General features: G+C 36.6%; 1 protein-coding gene across 2 annotated transcripts in view; it reads left to right on the forward strand.

The window, feature by feature from the left end:
- Positions 1–22,651, forward strand: part of LOC137287638 (neuropilin and tolloid-like protein 2) — a 102,553-nt gene that overhangs the window by 57,547 nt on the left and 22,355 nt on the right. For both annotated transcript variants that reach the window (XM_067820015.1, XM_067820017.1), the window contains exons 2-5: positions 676–778; positions 1,734–1,929; positions 9,776–9,966; positions 13,245–13,418. In XM_067820015.1, the coding sequence (XP_067676116.1) occupies positions 715–778; positions 1,734–1,929; positions 9,776–9,966; positions 13,245–13,418 (625 nt within the window). In that variant the 5' untranslated portion in view covers positions 676–714. The remainder of the gene's footprint in view (positions 1–675; positions 779–1,733; positions 1,930–9,775; positions 9,967–13,244; positions 13,419–22,651) is intronic.

Genomic DNA, 22,651 nt, shown 5'->3' on the forward strand with positions numbered 1-22,651 from the left:
GCAGATATTCTTTGTTCCACAAATGTCATGAAAACATAACTCACAAGAAACGTCTATGACAGACAGTGTTGTAAATGTATTGTTGGTAAGCAATAATTGTTTATTTAGAACTAGTGTTTCAACATATCGGTAATGGGTATTTACAAATATGACTGACAAAAGATGAAAGGCACATTCTGCAGTAAAAGACGATGGCAGTAGAATAACTGAGCCATTAAAATTCTCTGTAACTGACTTCTAACAATCATATTAAATTCTATGTTTGCATTTTTATTGATTCAGTAAACACGAATGCAAGCTGTGATGAAATTGAAAACTGGTCATGTAACAAGTGAGTGTACTGCAGATTGCAGTATACCAGGTGTGGATGGAAGCTGGAGCAGGTAGTCACAGATAGGTGCTGTGTCAGGAACGATAGTCATAATTCTCTGCAGGTTAGATAACACATTGCAGGGAACAATATGCAACAATATTGACTGAGCACTGTAGAGCCTTAAAAAGTTATCGACAACAAATCATGACTAGACATTGCAACCAATTGGGTGTGCCATGACTGGATGGCAGTGCCAGGTATTTAACTGTTGGCTGTGGGTCTGTGGAGGTTGTGTGTTGCTGGATATCCATGGATACTTTATTATAGGACAGCATATGTCAGTTGTATCATTTGTGTTTCAGGTGAGTGATGATGGGCCTTAACCACGTAATGCCAACAGGATGATCCCGCCTGTGTTCCTGGATGCAGTCTACATTATGGGAGTTCTCAGTCTTGCTGTTCTAGGTGAGATAACATGTATATCATGTGTGTGTTTCTGAATGTAGTCTGTATTATGGGAGTTCTCAGTCTTGCTGTTCTAGGTGAGATAACATGTATATCATGTATGTGTTTCTGAATGTAGTCTGTATTATGGGAGTTCTCAGTCTTGCTGTTCTAGGTGAGATAACATGTATATCATGTATGTGTTTCTGAATGTAGTCTGTATTATGGGAGTTCTCAGTCTTGCTGTTCTAGGTGAGATAACATGTATATCATGTGTGTGTTTCTGAATGTAGTCTGTATTATGGGAGTTCTCAGTCTTGCTGTTCTAGGTGAGATAACATGTATATCATGTGTGTGTTTCTGAATGTAGTCTGTATTATGGGAGTTCTCAGTCTTGCTGTTCTAGGTGAGATAACATGTATATCATGTATGTGTTTCTGAATGTAGTCTGTATTATGGGAGTTCTCAGTCTTGCTGTTCTAGGTGAGATAACATGTATATCATGTATGTGTTTCTGAATGTAGTCTGTATTATGGGAGTTCTCAGTCTTGCTGTTCTAGGTGAGATAACATGTATATCATGTATGTGTTTCTGAATGTAGTCTGTATTATGGGAGTTCTCAGTCTTGCTGTTCTAGGTGAGATAACATGTATGTCATGCCTGAGCGTTGCAAACATAAGTCCAGATATACAATGTTATATTACATGATGGTGTAAGAACAAGATTAGCATGCATGATTCAGTATGGTTTTGTTGACACTCTATTTCCAATGACTGATCATGGCATATACATGAGCGAAGATTGATGGTTCAGCTTATCTACAGATCATACCATTTTGATACTGATTTTAAAGGTCAAGACAGGACCTTGTTTTATCTATGAGATCAGCTTATCTATGTTACTATACAGTAAACCAAGATATCTTTAACCCTATGTTTCAAACATGTACCTCATATGTTTTACTATTTCTCAACAGGGGAAGAAAATGAGAAGTGTGAATACTCCTTCTCCTATAAGCAGTCACAGTCAGGGAAATTTGCATCACCAAAGTTCCCGGAAGAGTATCCTGAGCTCATCAAATGTAAATACAGGTTTGCAGCTGCACCAGATGGCCGCATTCAGCTGGAGTTTGACTACTTTGATCTGGAAGACATGGCAAAAGATGATACATCGTAAGTTCCATACTTTTTTATGTATTATGGGAAGTATGTTTCTGTTTATCTCTGTTTATTTCTGTTTATCATGTTTCTTGCTGACTGAAGTCCCTGTCACATGCCTGAAGTCCTTGATAGGGTCCTGAACTCTGAGCCCTATCCAGTACTTCTAACATACACATCATTCAGAAGATGATGGTTGGGTAACCTATTGGTTAAAGTATCTGCTCGTCAAGCTGAAGATCCAGGTTTGATTCCCCACATGGGTTCATTGTGTGGTGTATTGCTGGAATATTGCTAAAAGGGATGTAAAACTAAAACTTACTCACTCACTCAATCAGTAGAAGGAATGTTTACAGTAGAGACATAACATTTGTGCCAATGAGGATGCAAGATTCAGTCAACTTTTTCTGAAACACCTGTACCCTACCTCTTCGATACTGTTCAAACCAGAAGGTTAAGGTAGAATCAGAATCATACAGTGGGTTCTGCTTTTAGTGGAGATATCTTAAAGTCATGAAAATGTCTTTTCCACTTTTATTTACACACTGGCTACTTTTGTCTTTTTTGATGTCTCAAACATATTTTTAACCAAATTATTTTTAATTGTATACCCATGTTAACTTAGGATAAAAATAGGCAATGTGAATCACATGATCAAATTCTGTATTGCACTCCAGATTCTGTATTGAACACCGGCCTGTTCTACTTTCTCCAAAACTCATTATAGAAGGTGTATATATGTAAAAATACAGAAAATCATACTAGTGCATTTAGAATCAATGTTTCTCTGCTCCCTTGACATCTACAAATGCACTAGTATGACATTCTATGACATAGTATGACTGGTACACAAAGAGATGTATGTGATGTCATCACACAGACAGTGTTCCAAGAAATTCTTCACATGTCAGTATTGACATGGAATAATCATATACTGTATGTCAAGATGTGTTCGACTATGCAGAGAATCTATAAACCAACTAAAACACAGAGATCTGACACTCAAGTTACATGACACTGTCTGGCTCTTGGTTCTGACTCAATACATTAAACAAATCTTGGATATCATGTCTAAGAAAGTATTTAATCTATGTTTGACAAGTCCATTATACTAGCCATGTAATGCAAGTTGTATGTAACCTGTGTTGTGCTTCTGACCATTTAAAAGGTAATGGTTGGTACTCAAAATGTTTACATTCTTTTAAAGGTATCTTCAAAATGCCTATAAACAGGCATCATACAGTATGTGTTGAAGGAACAACCGAGGTGAAGGGATGGAAGGGATTGGGATGGATACCAGATGGCGGGAATAATATTTATCAACTATTCCTCAGAATAGTTTGATATGTTTTGTTTTAAACTAAGGACTTAAATTTTTTTTTTGTTTTGTTTTGTTTAGTTTGGGTTTGGGTTTGGGGGTGAGTGGGATGGTGTGAAAATAATTGAGCTCCTGAACATTTAAAACAAACTGCAAAGCAAATGGTATGTCCTCACCAAATGTAATGCTTGCTACACGTTCTCTCGGTGTTGTCATGTGGCTAATCTACTGGTGTGAAAGCTACGCATAATAACATGGCATCTAGATCTAATCATAATAACCTGCAGCTTCTTGCAAATCCTGTAAATTGAAGATTGATCCACATAGATCCTGTTTAGTGGAAATGTAAGATTTCTCACATGGTCTAAAATCACACCCAAAATCAAGTCAAGGGTTATTCGAGATGAGTGATGAAATTCGTATGTCTACAGCACTACTGGCATTCAGTAAGGCAAACAAAACCAAATATTCCTCTGCATATGTCCACCCAAAAACAATGACCCAGTGTGTGAGACACCTCAGGAATAAGTACTTATGATATCCACTTTTCCACAAATATGCTTTATAGGGTGTTTGCTGGTAAAGAACTGTGTTGCAGTTTATTAATAAAGAGGTATCAGAATTGGATATGTTTGTGATATATTGTTAGCTGACAATGTGTTGACAGTGACTGACACTGACTGTACATGCAGATGCCGGTTTCTACAAATCAGAGTGAATATTATAAATCTGTTGCCATGTTTTGATGGATTCAGGGAAGATAACAACCTACTAGAGAAACCACTTCTGAATATTTACCATTTATCCTGTTTTAATGTAAACAACTCTATTAGACCAAATGTCTGTGTAGACGTTCAGTACAAATACAAACATTATGTTCCGTAACAGAATAATACTGCAGTGTAAATCATTAGATAAGTGTATTACAGTATACCAGCATACCAGTCCTCCTGGTTTCAGTGTTTGTATTGTTCTCTGAAAGAAGAAAGGACATGATGAAAGCATGTATAAATGTTTAGTTAAGTAATTTATTTTACCTTCTTCACTCTTCACTGTGTGATGAATTATTTGGACAACATTTTAAGAATATAACTATATTCTTGCTTTGGTGAAACAGGTCTATTCAGTATCTTTTTGCATATTATTTGGGAAACGGAAAGAAAGAGCTTAGGCCATGTAACTTGAATAGACTGGGTCCTTGTTATGTCAACAACCTTATAGAAAATATCAGTAAACTGTGATTTGTGTCTCCTCTGCTGGCTGAATTCAATGGGGCTCAAATCAATTTAAGAATGTTACAGAAGTTGCGTGTTGAGAAAACAATCTTGAAAATGGGCAACACCATACAATTTGCTACTGTTTATCTATTCCACAAAGAAACATATTTTCCACTTATAAATACATCCCTGCTATAAATAGCAGCCATTCGTTTTTCATTTATTTCAATTTTTCACAATTTTGTCTTCTTTTATATAATTTTAAATTAAGAGTTTGTACAGATGAATATTGAAGTCAAGATTTCCACCATTATGTTCACAGCTAATAAATATGAAACGCTTCTATATATAGCTTGGTATGATTTTCTACCAACACTGCAGCAGATTTATCGCTAGCTCAATTTTCCAAGCACAGGTCTATTTTATCCCAAACTGAGAGGAAGCGCCAGTAGGTTTCAGTTTGGAAGTTTTATGTGCGAGTCTGTAGGAAAAATATGTAATCAGTCATTACACAAGTATGTGTGTTATGATTGCATGTTTAGGTCAAGGCAATCAGATGAAAGTGTCAAATCCCTTTCCGTGTTCAAATAAAACATAATGTGTATATGAAAGAAACCAACCTATGACATTGTTGTAAGAAATCTCAGTTCAAAGCTGAGTTTATTGTATGAGGAGTGTTGGTTAGCCCAGTGGTTGAAGTGTTCACTCATCATTCCAGAGATGTGTGTTCAATTTCCCACTTGTGTGAAACCCATCTCTGGTATCCCCTGCAGCTGTGATATTGCTGGAATATTGCTAAAAATGGCATAAAATTAACATCACTCATTGTATGATTCTAATTATGTCATAAACATCTCCTTTGAATCACTTTCAAAGTGCCATGATACCAGGTGATATCATCACAAACAAAGGCAGCTCACAAGAAAGGAACATGACATCATGTATGTCACTTCAGGAAAATAATTAGATATAATTTTGATCAGTGATGTACAGACCTGCAAATTTGGAAATGGTCTCCAACTGTCTGCAATACTGTCTACTCGTGGTAAATCATAACAATAATAATAGTAGGTATTGTCACTACGCATGTATCCCTGCATAGGGTCATGATGGTCAGTAGTGAGTTTTGGCCAAATGTCTAACACCATCTGTGGTCAGGTGATGTCCAATGGCTGATGCAAGTTTCATTCAGGTTCTCCTGTTACATGCCTGTACTGTTTATATCCATAAAGATATAACATATTAATAGCTATGACACCTGTTAATTGCATATAGTAGCTGGATCATCATTGATGTAAATAACAGCAATCAGATAACTTGCAATGTTAAGTGAAGGTAATGTCAATGTATATGAGATAGATTTTGAACACATCAAAATTTTTCTTTGCTGTAGATATGCAGTTTCAAGATAATTGCTACAATAACAATAATGTTTCTTTAACTTACTCATTTATTGCCTTGTGTAAATATGCACAGCTGTTATGTTCATTTTTAAAATTTTGCATCTTACATCGAATTAACAGCCAGAAGAATTATTGTGCAACAAATAAAACTTAGTTGCCCTTGAATGAACTACCAGTCCATGGTTCTTTTTGCAATCCCTAATTCCAGCCAAAGTGTAAGGAAAACTGGGATATCATTTCCTCAAATGTTTGTCATCAGGGACCAGAGTAATGGGCAAATGTTGATAGGTTTGTCTGTAGCATGGTTGTTGTGTCATCTCTCAATCTCACACAGACATATTGATCACTTTTGTCCCAAAATGTAGAATCTTCCCAGCTTGTCTGATTAAATGCATTGCAGTACAGTGTGGTGTTTTAACATTTTGACTTGTTTTAAATACTTTGTTAAAGTACAATATTGCAATGATGACTGACCTGTGAAGATCTGGGATTGAAATGATCTTCATCTACCCAGGCTTGTTGGAACTGATGAGATGGATGGTCAGACTCACTGACCTGTGTGATGCAAGTCATTGTATCCTATTTCCATAGATCAATACACATGATGTCTATCTCCGGATCATCTGGTCAAGACTTGGCTGTTTAACCGACTGACACCATATAGTTGGAATACTGCAGAGTGTGGTGTCAAAACAACAGTCAAAGATTGTTAGATATGTTACAGTAATGCTCAGTTATATTATTGTCTGTGTTTCATATATACCTTATGTTGTTGCATATATATTACCCTGTCTTACTTCTACATTATATTGTTGCACAATATTGTTGGACAGCAATTTTTGTGTAAATGGGTGACATGGTTGCATATATGAAAAAAATAATTTTTAAACTCTCACATTGAGACACAAATTTACCTTTTTATGCACATTTTCTAAAAGAACAAAAGGCAATACTAATAAATGAGTCAGAAATATCAAATAATGTTCTGTGAAGTTATAACCTTTTAGAGAATAATTTCAAAATCTCAAATTGAGGCACAGACAAACTTTGTCCAAATATTTCAGTGATTGCTGTAGGTTTTGTACGAGTGCGTGCAGAAAAACAGTTATGAATATATAGTCCAAATGTTTTGCGTGTGAAATTCATGTTAAAATTCATTGTTTGTCTATATGTTGCAGTTTTAGGGTACTTTGTAAAATTATGCAGATCAGAATCTATGTGTGTAAAACACACTAAAAATATTTTTTGTGTGGTTTTATTATTTTTTTGCATGAAAAACACATGTTATATATTCATTCATGACCTTGAACAGAGAGTGCAATAAAGTTATAAACTAAGGCATTGTTCTATTTACAAATGTTAAAATGTTCATTTATTGTTTCCTTGGCAATAAGTTTAACTTTGTCCATAGTTGTATACTTGCAATGGCTACCTCCCAAGCCATTAGGAGTTTAATTAAGAAACTTAGTGGTGCCTTTACACTCAGGTTTACCAAAGGAAGAATGTATTGCTGAAGTCTGAACTCCACATTAATATGTTTCTGCTGTGACCTCATGGAACTGACTGAATGAATTACACAGGGCTAGACAATGAGTGACAGAACTTCCATGTCAACATATAGGTGACAATTCTCACAGTAAATCCATTTCCAGTGTCCTTTGTGAGATATTATATGTCAAAAACTGCTAGCTGACATCCATGTGAATATGAACCTGTGTTAACATTATGTATGTGTTTTGTCAAAATGAGTACCGACATTGTGCTTCTTTGTCTGACTGATCACAAACATGTAAACTGAGCAAATACAGTTTTGAGTGTGAGATCCAGGCTGATCATAATGCTTTAAGGTCACATAACTCAGTATTATGAATGATACAGTCTGGTGATTCATTTTGTATTCTACATAAATTGTTCAAGATATCAAGCAATTTGATTCAGCAAAGTCTGGACAAATTGCTTGATAAACGACATTTGAACCCATCCCTTTTAGCTCATCGACACCTTGGCGACATTGGCAACCAGTAACCTGATTGCAGAAACGTCATTAATATGTGTTAATCCATATTCTTGGATTGATCTACATTATTTGTTGAACACTCAATGAACTGACCCTGTGTATACCCATTTCTGGAGGCATTGCACTTACCTACTATTTCTGTAACTTGATATAGTAATAACTGAATAAAATAGTAAAAGGCGCATCAGGTAGCTTGAACTATAGAGATTGTGACAGTGAACACCAAGAGCTTTTCACTGGGGCACCAGAAATACGGTTGGTCTCACAGTCTGTACGTTTGAATTATTTGAGTCCCATGCTTGGTGAGAATCATGTTCCAAGCAAAACTTAACAGTAGACGTGATTGGGTATTGTGATTTGGTTCAGTGGTGCTTGCAATAGCTTTTCACAAACTGGTACATCAAATTGTACATGATTTCATGACAATAACTCGACATGTAATACCATGGGATGTGTAGTCTTTTTGTTTCCTGAGCAAACATGGTTGATAAACAAGGATGCACCATCTACGATTCATGTATTTATGTATCTTGACTTATATTGTAGTAAATGGAAAGAAACCCAAACTAATGATAAACAATGCTAAAGTGCAAAAATAAAGAAAGTAAAAAAAGAAAAAGACAGTAGCAATTCAAAACTAGTGACATCTTCTATCACTTGTCCAGAGACAGAAGTCACATAATGGGTGTGGGCATTTTAAGTTTAGAAATGCTAGGTTAGCAAGTCAGTTACAATGGAATCAATTGGTTTTTATCAACTAGATATATTTCATGGCTATCCAGTAAGTCTCTTTCTTCAAGAGATTTCTACATTGGCCTTTTTTCTTTCATGTTTTTTAAAGATCTGTCCTGAAGGATGCAGTAATATTTTCTGACATCAATGACACAAAGTTAGACGTTATTCACCATTAACAATCACTGATGACATAGTGAGAGGCCTTTAGCAAACAGTGGCACTACTGAAAAACTGCACACCAGTTTACCAAAAATATTTTGAAGCATCTGGCACCTAAATCTAGTATTAGACCTTTGACCTGGGGTTTACAAGCTGACCTCCAAATATATTTTCTGTATTTCAACAAAAAATAACTTTTATGGTGGGATAAACACAAAGACCAGTAGGTATTGTTTCAAATCTCTGATTTATATTTTATCAAGAAACATGACTAAATTTGCAGGTTTACAAAAAGCACAACATAAATACATTATTTTTATGGAGCTATTTTATGTATAAATGTTTACTGATTAACTGAATTTTTAACCAAAATTCAGGCAGTTGCCATCTTTGGGAACCTTTTGGTATGAAGTTCAGTATTGTGTGCTCTACCCCTACCTTCCATTGCTCTGATATAACTGACATTTGAAAGATTCCAGGTTATCTTGCCTCTGGCACTTTGAATATTATAAAAATTGTAACTTCTTTGAGTGTCATTTTTGAAGTTTGAACCAGAATGTGGACAAACTTTATTGATAACAAGATTAACCTAAAGTTTGTTAATATTGTATAAATTGTATCTCTGCTATTTGTTACCTACGATTGTATCGTTATTTCCAAATGTCTTCTATCTATACTTATCAAAGGAGTCATTTCTATGAGTATTAATCACCTCTTTCAACCAGATGTTATTTGATTTGACATCTTTAATTAGGATCAGATATTTTCTAGAGTTAAACACAAAACAAGCAAGATGGCAATGTTGAGACAGCAAGACTGTGAGTGTTCATCTGTAATTACTGTCATCTGGTCTGACAAAAACATGACCATTGCCCAGGCTATGACTTAAATAAACTGGATGGAATTTGATTCTAAAACCAGTATCAAATTCATGTGTGTTTTTTAAAGTTTCAAGTGTCTTCTTAATTTTCAGTATAAAAATGTCATATTTTGTAAACTTTTTCTGTTTCAGATGCCGGTTTGACTACATCGATGTGTTTAACGTTGATGAAATGGGATACATGTCTCTTGTAGACCGGTACTGTGGTGCTAATCTCCCCGAGCCCATCACCTCAGCTCAGTCCACCATGGAGATTGTATTTGTGTCTGACTATACAAAAACAGCAAAAGGATTTATGGGACATTACAAATTTCTAGATGATAGTAAGTATAAACATATGTAAGGTGGTCAATAAACTTAGCTACTGAAATGTTAGGTCTGTGTATGTCAGTATTGAAATGGAACAGATGTTCTTTACCTTCATATGCTCCTCAATGTGTGAATTAGTTTCTGCCTGCTGAGAAAAGTGAGGGAAACAAATCTGGTTACTTGATCTTGTTGAATACAGATAAGCAACTAAAGAGAAATGTTTTCTGTCAAAAAGTTTCTGCATCTGAAGGTTTCCAAATTTGACTTATCATTGACAGAAATGGTGAGATTCCCAAGTTGCCTTGTACCATATGTTCCTGCATTATTTCAGATGATGTACTGACTTGACTTGGCATGTGTTTCTGTCACCTCTTGCTGTCACTGCTAGATAGCAGATCGTTCTCACATGCTCATGTAAAAATCCTAAACATATCTCCTCATCATAAGTCTGTTTACATGTGATGGACACATTCTTCAAAGCTGCAAAAACAAAACTACTTGCTGCATCCCATTGTACATATAGACTCATGTAAAGTTATCTAATGTTAAAACTTTGACAGCAAATGTTACCAAGACAAGATGACACATTTTGCTCTTCAGATATGCAATGCCTTGTTTAACTGAAGGGGCAGTAGAGAGGCCTAGTGGTTAAGGCATTCGTTCAGCATGCTGAAAACCTGGGCTTAATTCCCCACTTTGGTATATTGCTTGAAGTCCATTACTGTTGTCCACCACAACGATATTGCTCAAATATTGCTACAGGAGGCAGAAAGGCAAACTCTCTCACCCCTCACTACTTAACTAGGATTTTTTGAAAGACTTAGTTTAGTTTTTGAAAGACTTAGTTTTTGTTTAAATATTGCTTGATCACCAAAACTGACAAAAGGGATGTTGGTATAACAACTTTTGAACATTCCATTGGCTTCTCTTATGATGAAATGATATGTTATATGGTATAGAACATGAATATATGAATGACAATGAGCAATAATTTCAGCTTGAAAATGTTAACAGTTGGACTCTCTTGGACAAATTCTTATTATATATCACAACCACTATACTTGTCATGACGACTAATGGGATCGGGCTCACTGACGTGGTTGATACATGTTTTCAGTTCCCAGTTCGATGATCATGATCATGTTGTTGATCACTGGAATGTCTGGACCAGACTGGATTATTTACAGACCACTGCCACATAGCTGGAATATTGCTGAGTGCAGTGTAACACTAAACTCACTCTCTCACGATATATATCAGGTATATCGTTTCTATGACACATTTCTGGGTTTAAGGATTAAACCTCAAGGAACATAAGTGACAATCTTAAAGGAAAATATAAAGGGTTATAGATTGTTTTAGCTTCAGATATAGCTTCCAACTCCAAGAAGTTACTACAGTTACTCTTTAACAGTAAACATTTATTTTCAGTTTGATTGGAGAAAATTCTTTTGAATGATTACATAGGATGCCTCTGCCCCAAATGACCTGTAGTTCCTCAGTACCCAGAGGTCATGACATGTTTAGTTTATAACTGGTTGGCTGGTAACTATTCCTCATGTGATACCAAAAAGATCAACAACCTGCCAAACAGTAGAGAAAAGGTGTCCTCAGCTGCCAATATAGTGCTAGTTTAAGGGACAATTTTAATTAATTTACGACATGGGTACAATCTGTAAGGCCCATTTCAGGTGTTCGTAAAAGCAGCTTCACGAAAACGTCCTTCAGTCACACTCTGCGACAAGCGTCATAAAGCTGAAAATTACTCACTCTAGTGGTAGTTTCATAAGACTTTTGATGAAAGGTCACGCTAGGTGTCAAGTTCAGATTTCATACTGACCACTAACATGTGATTGAGGACATAGAGAAGTAGAAATGAAGAACAGATGATTAAACAACGGTGGAAATCATATTACAAAGGAAATAGTATGTTACTTGTGATCTACTTTTGCTGCTAGAGTTTTTAAATGAGACCATTAGCAGTCTGAGTATTGCATGACATCTGAATCCCATCCTTATAGCAGTTGTTTAAAATGAAGAATTCGTTTTTGATACACTTTGACTTTTTGATAACTACTTGGTGTATGTGATATTCCAGCATTCATATTACCAAGATCTATGTTTACACTTATTTTGCAATACCTGTTTCTTATTTAATGTGGCTGCCATAAGTTCATGATTTCATACAAGAAATGGGAAGACATACATAAACTAAAATGATCACAACTACATGGAATGTTTGTTTCATTCAAAATCTTTTTTTGCATTGATATGCATTGGCAAGTTAGTAAACAGATTTGGGTTGGAGCAACTTTCAAATGTAATAAACATTACAGAAAGCTGGGCAGGGTGGATGTACAAACAAACTGATAAAAATAGAAACAGTCTCTTTTGATGATATCATGAAGCAGGTTTGTCAAAGCCAGGACCTAACTTGTCAATGTCCATGTCAGTGTAATACACAAGTTCATGTTATTAGACATCTGCAGTGTTCCCCAGGGTGTGTGTACACTGCATGTACAGAAACTAGTTGCTGGTTAAACACACTGACTGCCTCTCAGAAGCCTACTTATAGTATCAATTTTGCTTGGATTGTTTGTTACCACCAGGAGCCCATTGCTTCATGTGCCAGTTTTTCAACATGTAAAACTTCATTTAAAATACCACTGCCAACTCTTAAAATACCACTCATATATGAGTATACTCATGGTGGCAGTCAACATGTTATACTGAACACATCAACACCATGTTGATGCACATGGGAGACTGTATTTGGTGAGCAGGACAGTCGGTGTGCAGATCACAGTGGGGAAAGTTATGCAACATTTGGTACTGCCTGGCATCAGGCAATGGTAGAGTATTCACACAGGTCATGCACAGAGCAAGGATCATTTGACTTTCATGAGTTTTAAATGTGGTCATTTCATTACCTGCCTAAAATAGGGCATTGATTGATATTACACTGTAAGATATATGTATTATGGGCTGGATTAACTAACTGGTGTGTAATATTTGATGAAGGAGGAACGTGGTGTATGACAAACTGTGAAGCATTAATGATGATGATTAATTTGCATGTCAGAAAAGTATCCTGACATCCTTCAGAGATATAGGTTGTGTGCCAAACTGCCATTGAATTATTATAACCACAGCTTTAATTATTACTGTTAAATGAATGATTGACATTTCATTGTAACAAACATGATTTCATGATGATAAAAATGTATTTTAAATGTTACTAAAAAGAAACAAAACAAGAAAAATACTTGAAATTTGTCAATCTTCACTTCAGATTGGTATCCCTTTGGTCCCAACACAGTGAGTCTGAATGGCTATGGGGGGATCATAGCTTCCCCTCAGTTCCCGGGCCCCTACCCTGGACACATTGAGAAAACATGGCAAATCAAGGTCAAGGAAGGACAGTTGGTGCTTGTCCATCTGATGGCCATGGATATGGGACCTACGTGTAAGTAGAATGATGTTCAGAGTTATGTCCCTTACTTCTGACAGGATCTGCCAATGTCATCAATGCTGTATGTTTTGCATTATAAGAGCCACTCGCTGCATGAAATACAGTGCAAACACACCAGGTTGGATCAGAGAGACATTCCCTTTTCAGTTTTCAGCTAAATCTTGTCCATTCACGAAGCAACCTTTACTAAGGTTAACCTTATCTCCCAATCTCTAACATAGCACTAAGGTTACCTTAGTGACTAACAATCTTCGTAGTGCTTTGTGAAAGGAAGACCAGGACTCTAAAGTTGCAAGAAAAGTTTGTGTTTAAAAGCAGCATATCCTCCATTGAAACAAACATTAACAGTTACTTCTGAATGCATGATAATAAAGGCTTTTAGGTTGTTGGGAATATTGTCAATTTTATTTCTTATTACCAAATCAAGGTTGTGAAAAAACAAACTTCAGTGTTCAGACATTTGACTAGTTCAGGAACCCATGCATTCTTCCCCTAAATAAAGTAATCAAGAGTTGCATCCATAACTCTATAATTTTGTAAGTCCTAGATTGACACTGATTGTGTACATTTATCAGCACCATGACTGTGTATATTGACTTTGTAAGTGTGGTAGATGTTTAGTAGCAGCCATGACTTCTAGCTCTCCACCCATATCTCTCTGACATACTGGGATGTAACTGTTCAAACCCAATTAACATAAATGTCATCTGGCAGCTGTGTGAGTGCGCTGAACAGTTACCAACAACTTTACATATTAACAACATCTCAGTAAACACTGATCTCTACATTTAGCAGCAGTTGAAACATTTCACAGATATAGGTAATAAGCAGCTCCAGTGGTTGACACAGTAGCAATCTACAGCAGCTTCCGAACCATGGGATGCACTGACCAACACCCAGTCAACTTGCAGCTAACATATAGGTCAAGCCACAGCTGTTGGGTACCAACATTCAGATCCAGTGGTGTAACAGACCCACCAGATTGCCATATATGTTGAAAAGGGCAGAATCCACATTTCACACATAATCTATTCAGACCTGTTTTAATCTCATACATTTTAATTAGAATACCAGACTAATGCTCATCCTTTGAGTCATTGAAAGGATCCTCAGTCATGTAACATACGTTGTCAATACGTTCCAAGACTGACAGGTTCAAGACAAGAATAATGGAGATCTTGGGACCTGGAATCTCCAGGTATCAAGAATATTAGCTGAGTTTGATCTCCTATAATGAATATTGTATAATATATATAGAGAGATTATATTGCAAGTCTTCAGAGACAGAGCTAGGTGGTTTGTATTCCTGTCGAGAGGCAAATTCTCTCAGAAGATATCTCGACTGTCTACAGCTTTTTCTTTTAGCTAGAACATTTATAAACATTATTCTAGCAATCACATTATCCACAGGTATATAAGATCAGCTTAATGTGATGTCCTGTAATAAATTGTAGCAATTCTGTTATGTCCGATTTCAATGCTGGGATTTCAACAAGAATGGTATGTCTATTCCTCATTTGTAATAGATAAATCCTGCAACAAGATGACCAGGTAAGGATGTCAGATGTTGAGTGACCCATTGCATTGCTACATATGTCAAGAGTCAAGCTAAGAGTACGACTGAGGTCAGCAGCCATCATGCCATGATCAACAACTATGACCCATGGTTCATGCTTTCACTACTCCTGTCCATACTGTGTCTACATCTGCCTCAGCTTTCAGTTCATGAAGTATTATGCAACCCATTGACTTCCGCAGTCCATAAAGATTGATGTAATGGAAACTGATGCATTTTGGCTCCAGCGTACTACCGACTGGATCCAATTACCTCAATGTTAGTATATTGTCTACTACAACATGGGAGAGCACATCTTATTGATTGCCAGAGGCTGCTGCTGGGGCTTGGTTTTTGTCTATGAAGTGCTCTAAAGTACGCACAAGTGGCAAATTGTTCATAATGCCATTGTTTCTTCATAATGCAGAACTAGCATCAACTTTTTAAAAAATACTCCATGTGAGAAACCAATGATTGAGGTTCAAAAACAGGTTTCACTTAAGTAGGTTTGTCTGCACCAACCTCATGCATCACCTTTCTCCTACTTGACATGCTGAGAGGTGTCTCAAACATAAACCAGTTTTAAACCTAACTCAATCACTCATGGGTAGAACAGGACCATTGAGGATTCCACTCTCTTAACAGAGAACTTAGGAAAATATGGCTTTATGTTTTATCATTTCTATTCAGTTTGAAAGTCAGTAAATCAGATGATCAGTAAGGTATGTCCTTTAGCGTTAAGTCATATAAGTTTTATAAACGCATATCAGAAAAAAAATATATACTGAACAGCAAAAGAATCCAGAGGTTTGAACAAAAATCTCATAAAATTAAGCATTCATGTTTACATCTTCTCTTTAGAAAATTGACAAAAATCTCTAAAGTTGTGTTTATTTTGCTGTTCAGTATATGATACTGAAGAATGAAACTGAGGTCTTGGCTTTTAAGTTTGAAGAGTAAACACTGAAAGTAGGATTGTAGAGTTTTCAGAAGTTTGCTACAGATTCTGCACACTCTTTACAAAAGGTAAAATATAAACAGGGAACATTAAAGCTGACAATGTATTATGCATATATTCTTGCCTCCTCACCACGGCACATTGTAGACGTGCACATATTAGGTGATACTTAAATAATATACATCACATAATGCATCAAGGATCAAATATTTCTTGAGGGAAAAGAATTTCATGACTTTCTGTAAACTTTCTGGTTTGGCCAAGAGCAGTATCTGGAAACAGATGAACAAGTTACATCCACATGATGTAAATCTTCAGCACTTTTTGCTTTCAAACCACTACTTGTGACATATGTCTTGGGATGTTAATCAAGTGTTAAATGGAAAAGCCTTTGCAGGTGCGGTTTGAGTTACTGTCTCCAACACAGCCAATTCCTAATGTGTCTATCTGGGTCACAGTGAACAGGACACAAGGGAGCTGCAGATGATACCATGTAGAATGGCAGCTTGTTTTCCTTGAACAGCATGAGTTGACTGGTGCAAATTCTGCTATGGTGGATGTCATTGATGTCATCATCATCATCATCACATATGAAAACAGGAACATATTAATCTAAAACATTTTGTATTAAAAGAAATAACACAGAACCTTGTTGCTTGCATGATTGTAGCTATTACATGAATATGGGCAGATATGAGCCATAAACCAGGAATAGATGCAGTCAATGTCCTTCTTCTCGCTCATAAATGGTTATGGACAGTGTGCACAGTTATTGGTCCTTAAACACAAATAGAAGCCATGCAAGGCTGCTGTGTGTCATGTTGTGTAGGTGAGGGAGAGATCAGGTCTGCCTGATCTGGGATCATCTCTACTGGTGCCACCATGCTAACATTGTGTCCAAAGTTAGTTAACTGTGCTCAGGGCAATGATGAAATGTCATGCTGCTAATGTCGTCAGCCAGCTTCAGTTCTACATATCATGGTTATTCTTACAGTATTAATGAATATTAGCATGATGATTTTCAATATTCATTTTGTTTAATTTGCATGAGATACATTCTTACTCAAAATGAACCTTTGAAGATTTTGCTATTGTGTTGGTGTTTTTTTGTAGTCAAAGAATTGGTAATACTGTCACTGAGTCTTCAGCCTGAACATATACTGAGTGAAAAAAAATACAGGATCACATGAAAGCACACACATTTCTTATATTTTTCTAGGTTAAAGGTCACATGCAACGTAAAACACAACTTTGCAGATTCTGGTACCTTTCGGTGTGCACTTACCGAAACAAATCATAAAAAATGCCAATTCAACCTATAAAGTTGAAAAAAACGCAATGAAAGCCCGCGAAATCGGAGTTCAAACGTTTCACTAAATTCCACCCAGTGCTGGGGGGAAAACTGGTTTCAACTGCTGCGCTGCGCTGCGTCCATAACGCATGCGCAGTGAATAGGTTCGCGGAGCATGAAACAGTATGCATGCTCAGCGTCTGAGGTCGTGAGCAGTAGTCTAATCTTGGTTCTGTACACAAACAAGTAAATAATGTACTCGTTACGTAAAAAAACTTGTTGATTGTGGTAAGCAGTCTCTGTCACAGAGAAAGCTCAATGTCTGATTTATTCACACCTGTATGTCTGTCTGCCTGTCTGTTAAAGACAACATGCAATACACAGCTTCAATCATTGACCACGTGCAATTTAAACTTAGCACCTATCAAACTATACGACATAAAGAAAATAAGTTGATTCATGACTCGTGCACCCGTGTCCCGTGTCTGCCATATTATGTAATTAGGCACGTGTGATACACATGACATGTTTTTATGTCTGTGGGTTGCAAACAAACTACATTCATTTTTTTCGGATGACTGGATCTGATGGAAACTGGTGCAAACTCTTGTCAGTTTCAAGTCCTGCTTTGTACTTGGACGAATGACAGATTCCAGCCACGCAGTAGTTTACCATCTCTACTGACATGGTTTTTTATTGGATCGAGCGCAAATTCAGAGAACAAGTATTTTCCAAACCCAACATCTCTATATACATTCTTCGTGGATAACGACTTCTTTTCGTGTATATGATTTTGTTTGACAACAGTATATGAATCCATACTGAAACGACGCGTCAAGTACACAAAAAGAAGTTGTTATCCATAAAGAATCTTACTTTCTTGTGACTGGTTATACTTCTAAAATGCCCATCAAACAGATCATCTTTCTGTACACACAATGAACCCTCAGCATATCAGCAAATGAAACAGCCAATCGGAAGCCGTCGTTACACTTGCATGCATAGCCACCCGCTATGACTGGGTTCGGTCTCCCGAGGGCTTCGTTTCGGGGGAAGTAAGCCCAAGTACAAAATATTGCACTTTTGAATCGCGATTGTATGCTTATAATTTTGTTTATTTGTTTTTCTAAAAGCAGCAATGTATATTATATGTCATGAATAAGTGATAAATGTGCTTTAATTATGTTTGATTTTTCGGTTGCATGTGACCTTTAACTAACAAGGTTAGTATCACATAGCTTGTGAAGAAACCTGGAACCAAATCAAGGAACACTTGTGCTTTCATGTGATCCCTTATTTTTTCCTAGCAGCATATTTCCAAGACATATATCCAGCTGTCACGTTCTTTGAAGCTACCCCATTCTCCTTCATGTGTTTAATAAAGATACCTTGAAATGAAAGAATTTAATGACAGATTTGACATCCAACAAGTACAGTTTTTATGTATGTTCATTTTATGCCAAACAGTACTCTCACCGTCCATACTTGTCCTTAATTAAAAAAAATCTGTTTGCATTATTATGTTTGAACCCATGCATCATCAATTCATACATAATGAACATGTAAACCCAAGACAAGGAAACTGTGTTTTATTGATTAATTTCTTCTTGATTAACATTTTAGAGGTTGGTTGAAATGTATTCAACAAAAAACAACATAATCAAATAACTGCTGATATGCTCAGTGATTGCCTTGCGAGAGTGATCAATTAGGAAAACATATGAGCAGCTAGTCAGTGGAAAAGAAATCTAAGGCAATAAAATGTGAGTTATTCAATTTGAAGATGATTTGTGTTCTAAAAATAAGTTATTGCAGTACAGAGAGAAGTTCCAAATTCAAAGTTGTTTTAAAAACTCAAAAATAATTCTCCTATCTCATGCATTTGTGTTCTAAACATAAGTTGTTATAGTACAGAGAAAAATTTCCAAATGCTGAGCTGTTTTTAAAAATCAGAAAGGAATTCTCCAGAATTCCTCAACTGACAATGCTGTAATTCTGTTTCAGATGTTTTTAAGACTGAATAAGACACAGACAGAGAATGCATTGCATGTCACCTATAGTTGGCTGTAAAAGGGATAAATGTCTATTCTGCTAAGGAAATGCATTATTCCTATTACAGAGGAAATGTTACACATCACAGCTAATCTGTCTGGGAAGACCTCACACTGTTCCTTACACAAATCAACTGATTGATTTTTCTGATACATTGTTTTTGAAGGTTTCTTATTGTATACCTGTCTGGGTCCAGAATTTCTTGTGCTGGGATAAATTCTATTTCCAAATGTCAGTTATCTTATTCTTTGAATAATTATCATAATAATGTATTCTTCTTCAATCCGTTTTTCCCATAGGTGGATCCAGAGAAGGTGCATGCACAACCTATTCCCCATCTTTTGTCCTGAAATTTTCTGATATGGCCATTGATATTGAAACTCAGGTGAAAATGACACACACACACACGCACACACGCCCACACATGCACACACACACCACCACCACCACCCTCATTCTGTAAAAGCTGTATCCCTGTTTCCCAGTCAGTGGATAACTAAGCAGTTATTTCATTCTCTGGTCCTAGGGGAGTATTTAATGAAAGGTGACTAATGGGATCAGGTCACTAGGCTTGCTGACTTGTCTGACACATGTCATCATAACCCAGTTGCATGTTGATCACTGGATTGTCTTGTCCAGAGTGAATTATTTACAGATTGCCGGGATATAGCTGAATTTTGCTTTAAACTAACCAATGAAGCACACAAAAGTCAAGGTGCCACACATGGTTACTGATCCAGGCACACTCTGCAAACATCAGTTTCAGTACTTGACGAACATGGAGTTTAGTCCTGCATCAAGAACTGGTTGGGGAGATAACCCAGATCATCACATTTCTAACATCTTGGGTTCAAAGCAGAGAATGTTGTGGTGCCAGGATGTATTTTTGACTAAGTTGGGACTTCAAAAAGACAATTGACAATTTCAAATGAGTTGCCAAGTCTGGGTTGGACTCAATACATAATTAGTCAAGTGTATTTTCATCCACCCACACATGGTGCCTGTCCGTGTGAAGATGACCATCTGGTCAAACAACAGAATGCAGGTTGACTGATTCTTGTGGTCATCTAGTGGTCAGAATGGTCTTGAGAGAAATTGTGACCTTTTGAGCAGACTTCTCAGACGAAAGAATTGATCCCCAAGACAGAGTTTCCATTATTTTCAGAAATTTATGGTCGTTGGCGCAAGATAATGGTGGCAAGATTTGTCCCTCCTGTCAAGATGCATTCTGTTTATGAGAATCCTCATCTTTTACAGAAAGAGCATGCATCATAATGAGTTGCAGCTTGAATTCTAGATTTGGTGATTTTCATAATGAAGATGCCTGTAGCTGCTTAACTGTATAGGATATTGGTGGAATGCTGGCCTCAAAGTATTTGCTGTCACTGATGGGGGTCTTGACACTATATAAGGGGAAAGTGTTGCCACTCTGCCTATTACATTATATACTTTGATGCCACTTTTTGCTTTACACCACCTGTGATTATCAGTAAAATATATATCCAGTTCAACGGGGTATGAAACGGTAGATTTGAGACACCCTCATAGTTAAACTGACATGTTACATTATTATCAATTGCTGCTATTTTCATTGCTACCACAAGAACTTAAAGAGGTGGGTTTTCATTCTTTTCTGATTACTGTAAATCATGAAATTAATGCGTCATGAATTTAATGCAAGTGCAAAGGTCTTGTCTAAAATGCGTCATGAAATTAATGCGAGCTCAAGAAGCTGTGTCGATCAGAAAATGCGACACCCTGATTCTTTGTTGTTCATTTTCTTTTCATTTCTTATTACCACACACTAGTGACCTGACTTGAACTTGTTAAGCATTGAATGGAATGGAGCTGACGATGTTTTGATTACGCTGCCATGTTTGATCACGTGATTGCTTGCTACTACTTGTCTTATGACAACAATTAATGGTGAATTCAAGGTGGCCATTAAGAACCAATTTATTAATTGGTATGCTAACAAAGTGTCAGACAATTTGACAGGTTCCAAAAAGGACACACTTGTGGATTTACGAATAAGTGTGATGAAGCCTCTACATGCCAAATGGATGGAGGCCGCGACTGCAATTGTGAGCAAAGATCGCTAAATGATCCTGCATGACTGGAGAATGTCCGGTCTGGCTGATGTGCTTCAATGACTTTGAACAATTGACAGTGATTATTGTAACCAGTGATAACTGACTTGCGATATCCGTAATGAGGAAGTGACCTGTGTTGTCTGGTGTGGTGTCAATACTTCTGTTTAGTGACAAAATTTGCCGATGAATAATTTCAATAGGTATTAAGTAGTGTCAATGAATGGAAGAGATTTCCGTTTATTCAAAAGTACACCCCCAGGCTGAAATGCATCATTTTAATAATGCGACACATGTACAGATGCATTTTTCGCATTAATAAAATGTTCGCATTAATTTCATGATTTACAGTACTACCTATAAAAGTTTGCATTACAAGAGGTAGGTAGATACAATTTTCCTGTAGTTGCAGAATGGTATGTTATTTAAGAGGAAAGAAAATGTGATGGCTTTGTATACCTGGTGTGAAATGTTCATCAGATAGCAAAGTTAAGTAACTGTCCTGTAGATGGATCAAGGTCATATTGCAGATTCTCACCAGGGAGTTGCAGAATTGGTGACAGTTCAGAAGAGATTCACAAAGGTCTTGGCATCAGCAGAGTCAGCAGGGGACACTAGAACTGGGCCTTACACATTGTGCCCATGTAGGGAGACCTTTGGTGTGACAAGTGAATGTTTTAAGCACTAGACTACCCCAACACCCCTTATAAGGTGCAGACCTTGAAAGAGTGTATCAGTTATATTTTGAAACGTTCTTCAGGGTTGAACTCTTGATCATGTTTGTCAGACCTGTAGCAGGTGTGTTCTGGAACAAATATATTGAACATCATTATTGAGAGTTGATAGTAAGATAGAAGCATTCAAAGAAATGTTGTTTGATCAGTTTATGGGGGCAGTTCACTTGTATTTGGAATGAACTCTATATTTACCTACACTGTCTATTACTTGTGCTGGTTGTTTGTATTTTGGGCAGCTTGGTCCATAACTTCCAGTGTTGCTCTTTTCTTAATTGCTTCTAATTGATGTCCATTTTTCTTGGATCATTAAAGCATTTGGTCATCTGGAAAAAGACATAGACAAAATCTTCTTTAACTATTCATCACATTATCACCATAATCAGACGTTTTAATGCTCTTGGCCTATGTTCAAATCAGACATCATGTCTACCTATGTTTAAACTGTGTTAATGATGCTATATAACTGTTAGCCTCCTTTCACAGAAAACTGTTTTGCCTTAATAACTAAACCCCAGGTCCTCACCCAAAATATGAAATTGATTTT

This window comes from Haliotis asinina, chromosome 6 (assembly GCF_037392515.1).
Source record: "Haliotis asinina isolate JCU_RB_2024 chromosome 6, JCU_Hal_asi_v2, whole genome shotgun sequence".
NCBI lineage: Eukaryota > Metazoa > Mollusca > Gastropoda > Lepetellida > Haliotidae > Haliotis > Haliotis asinina.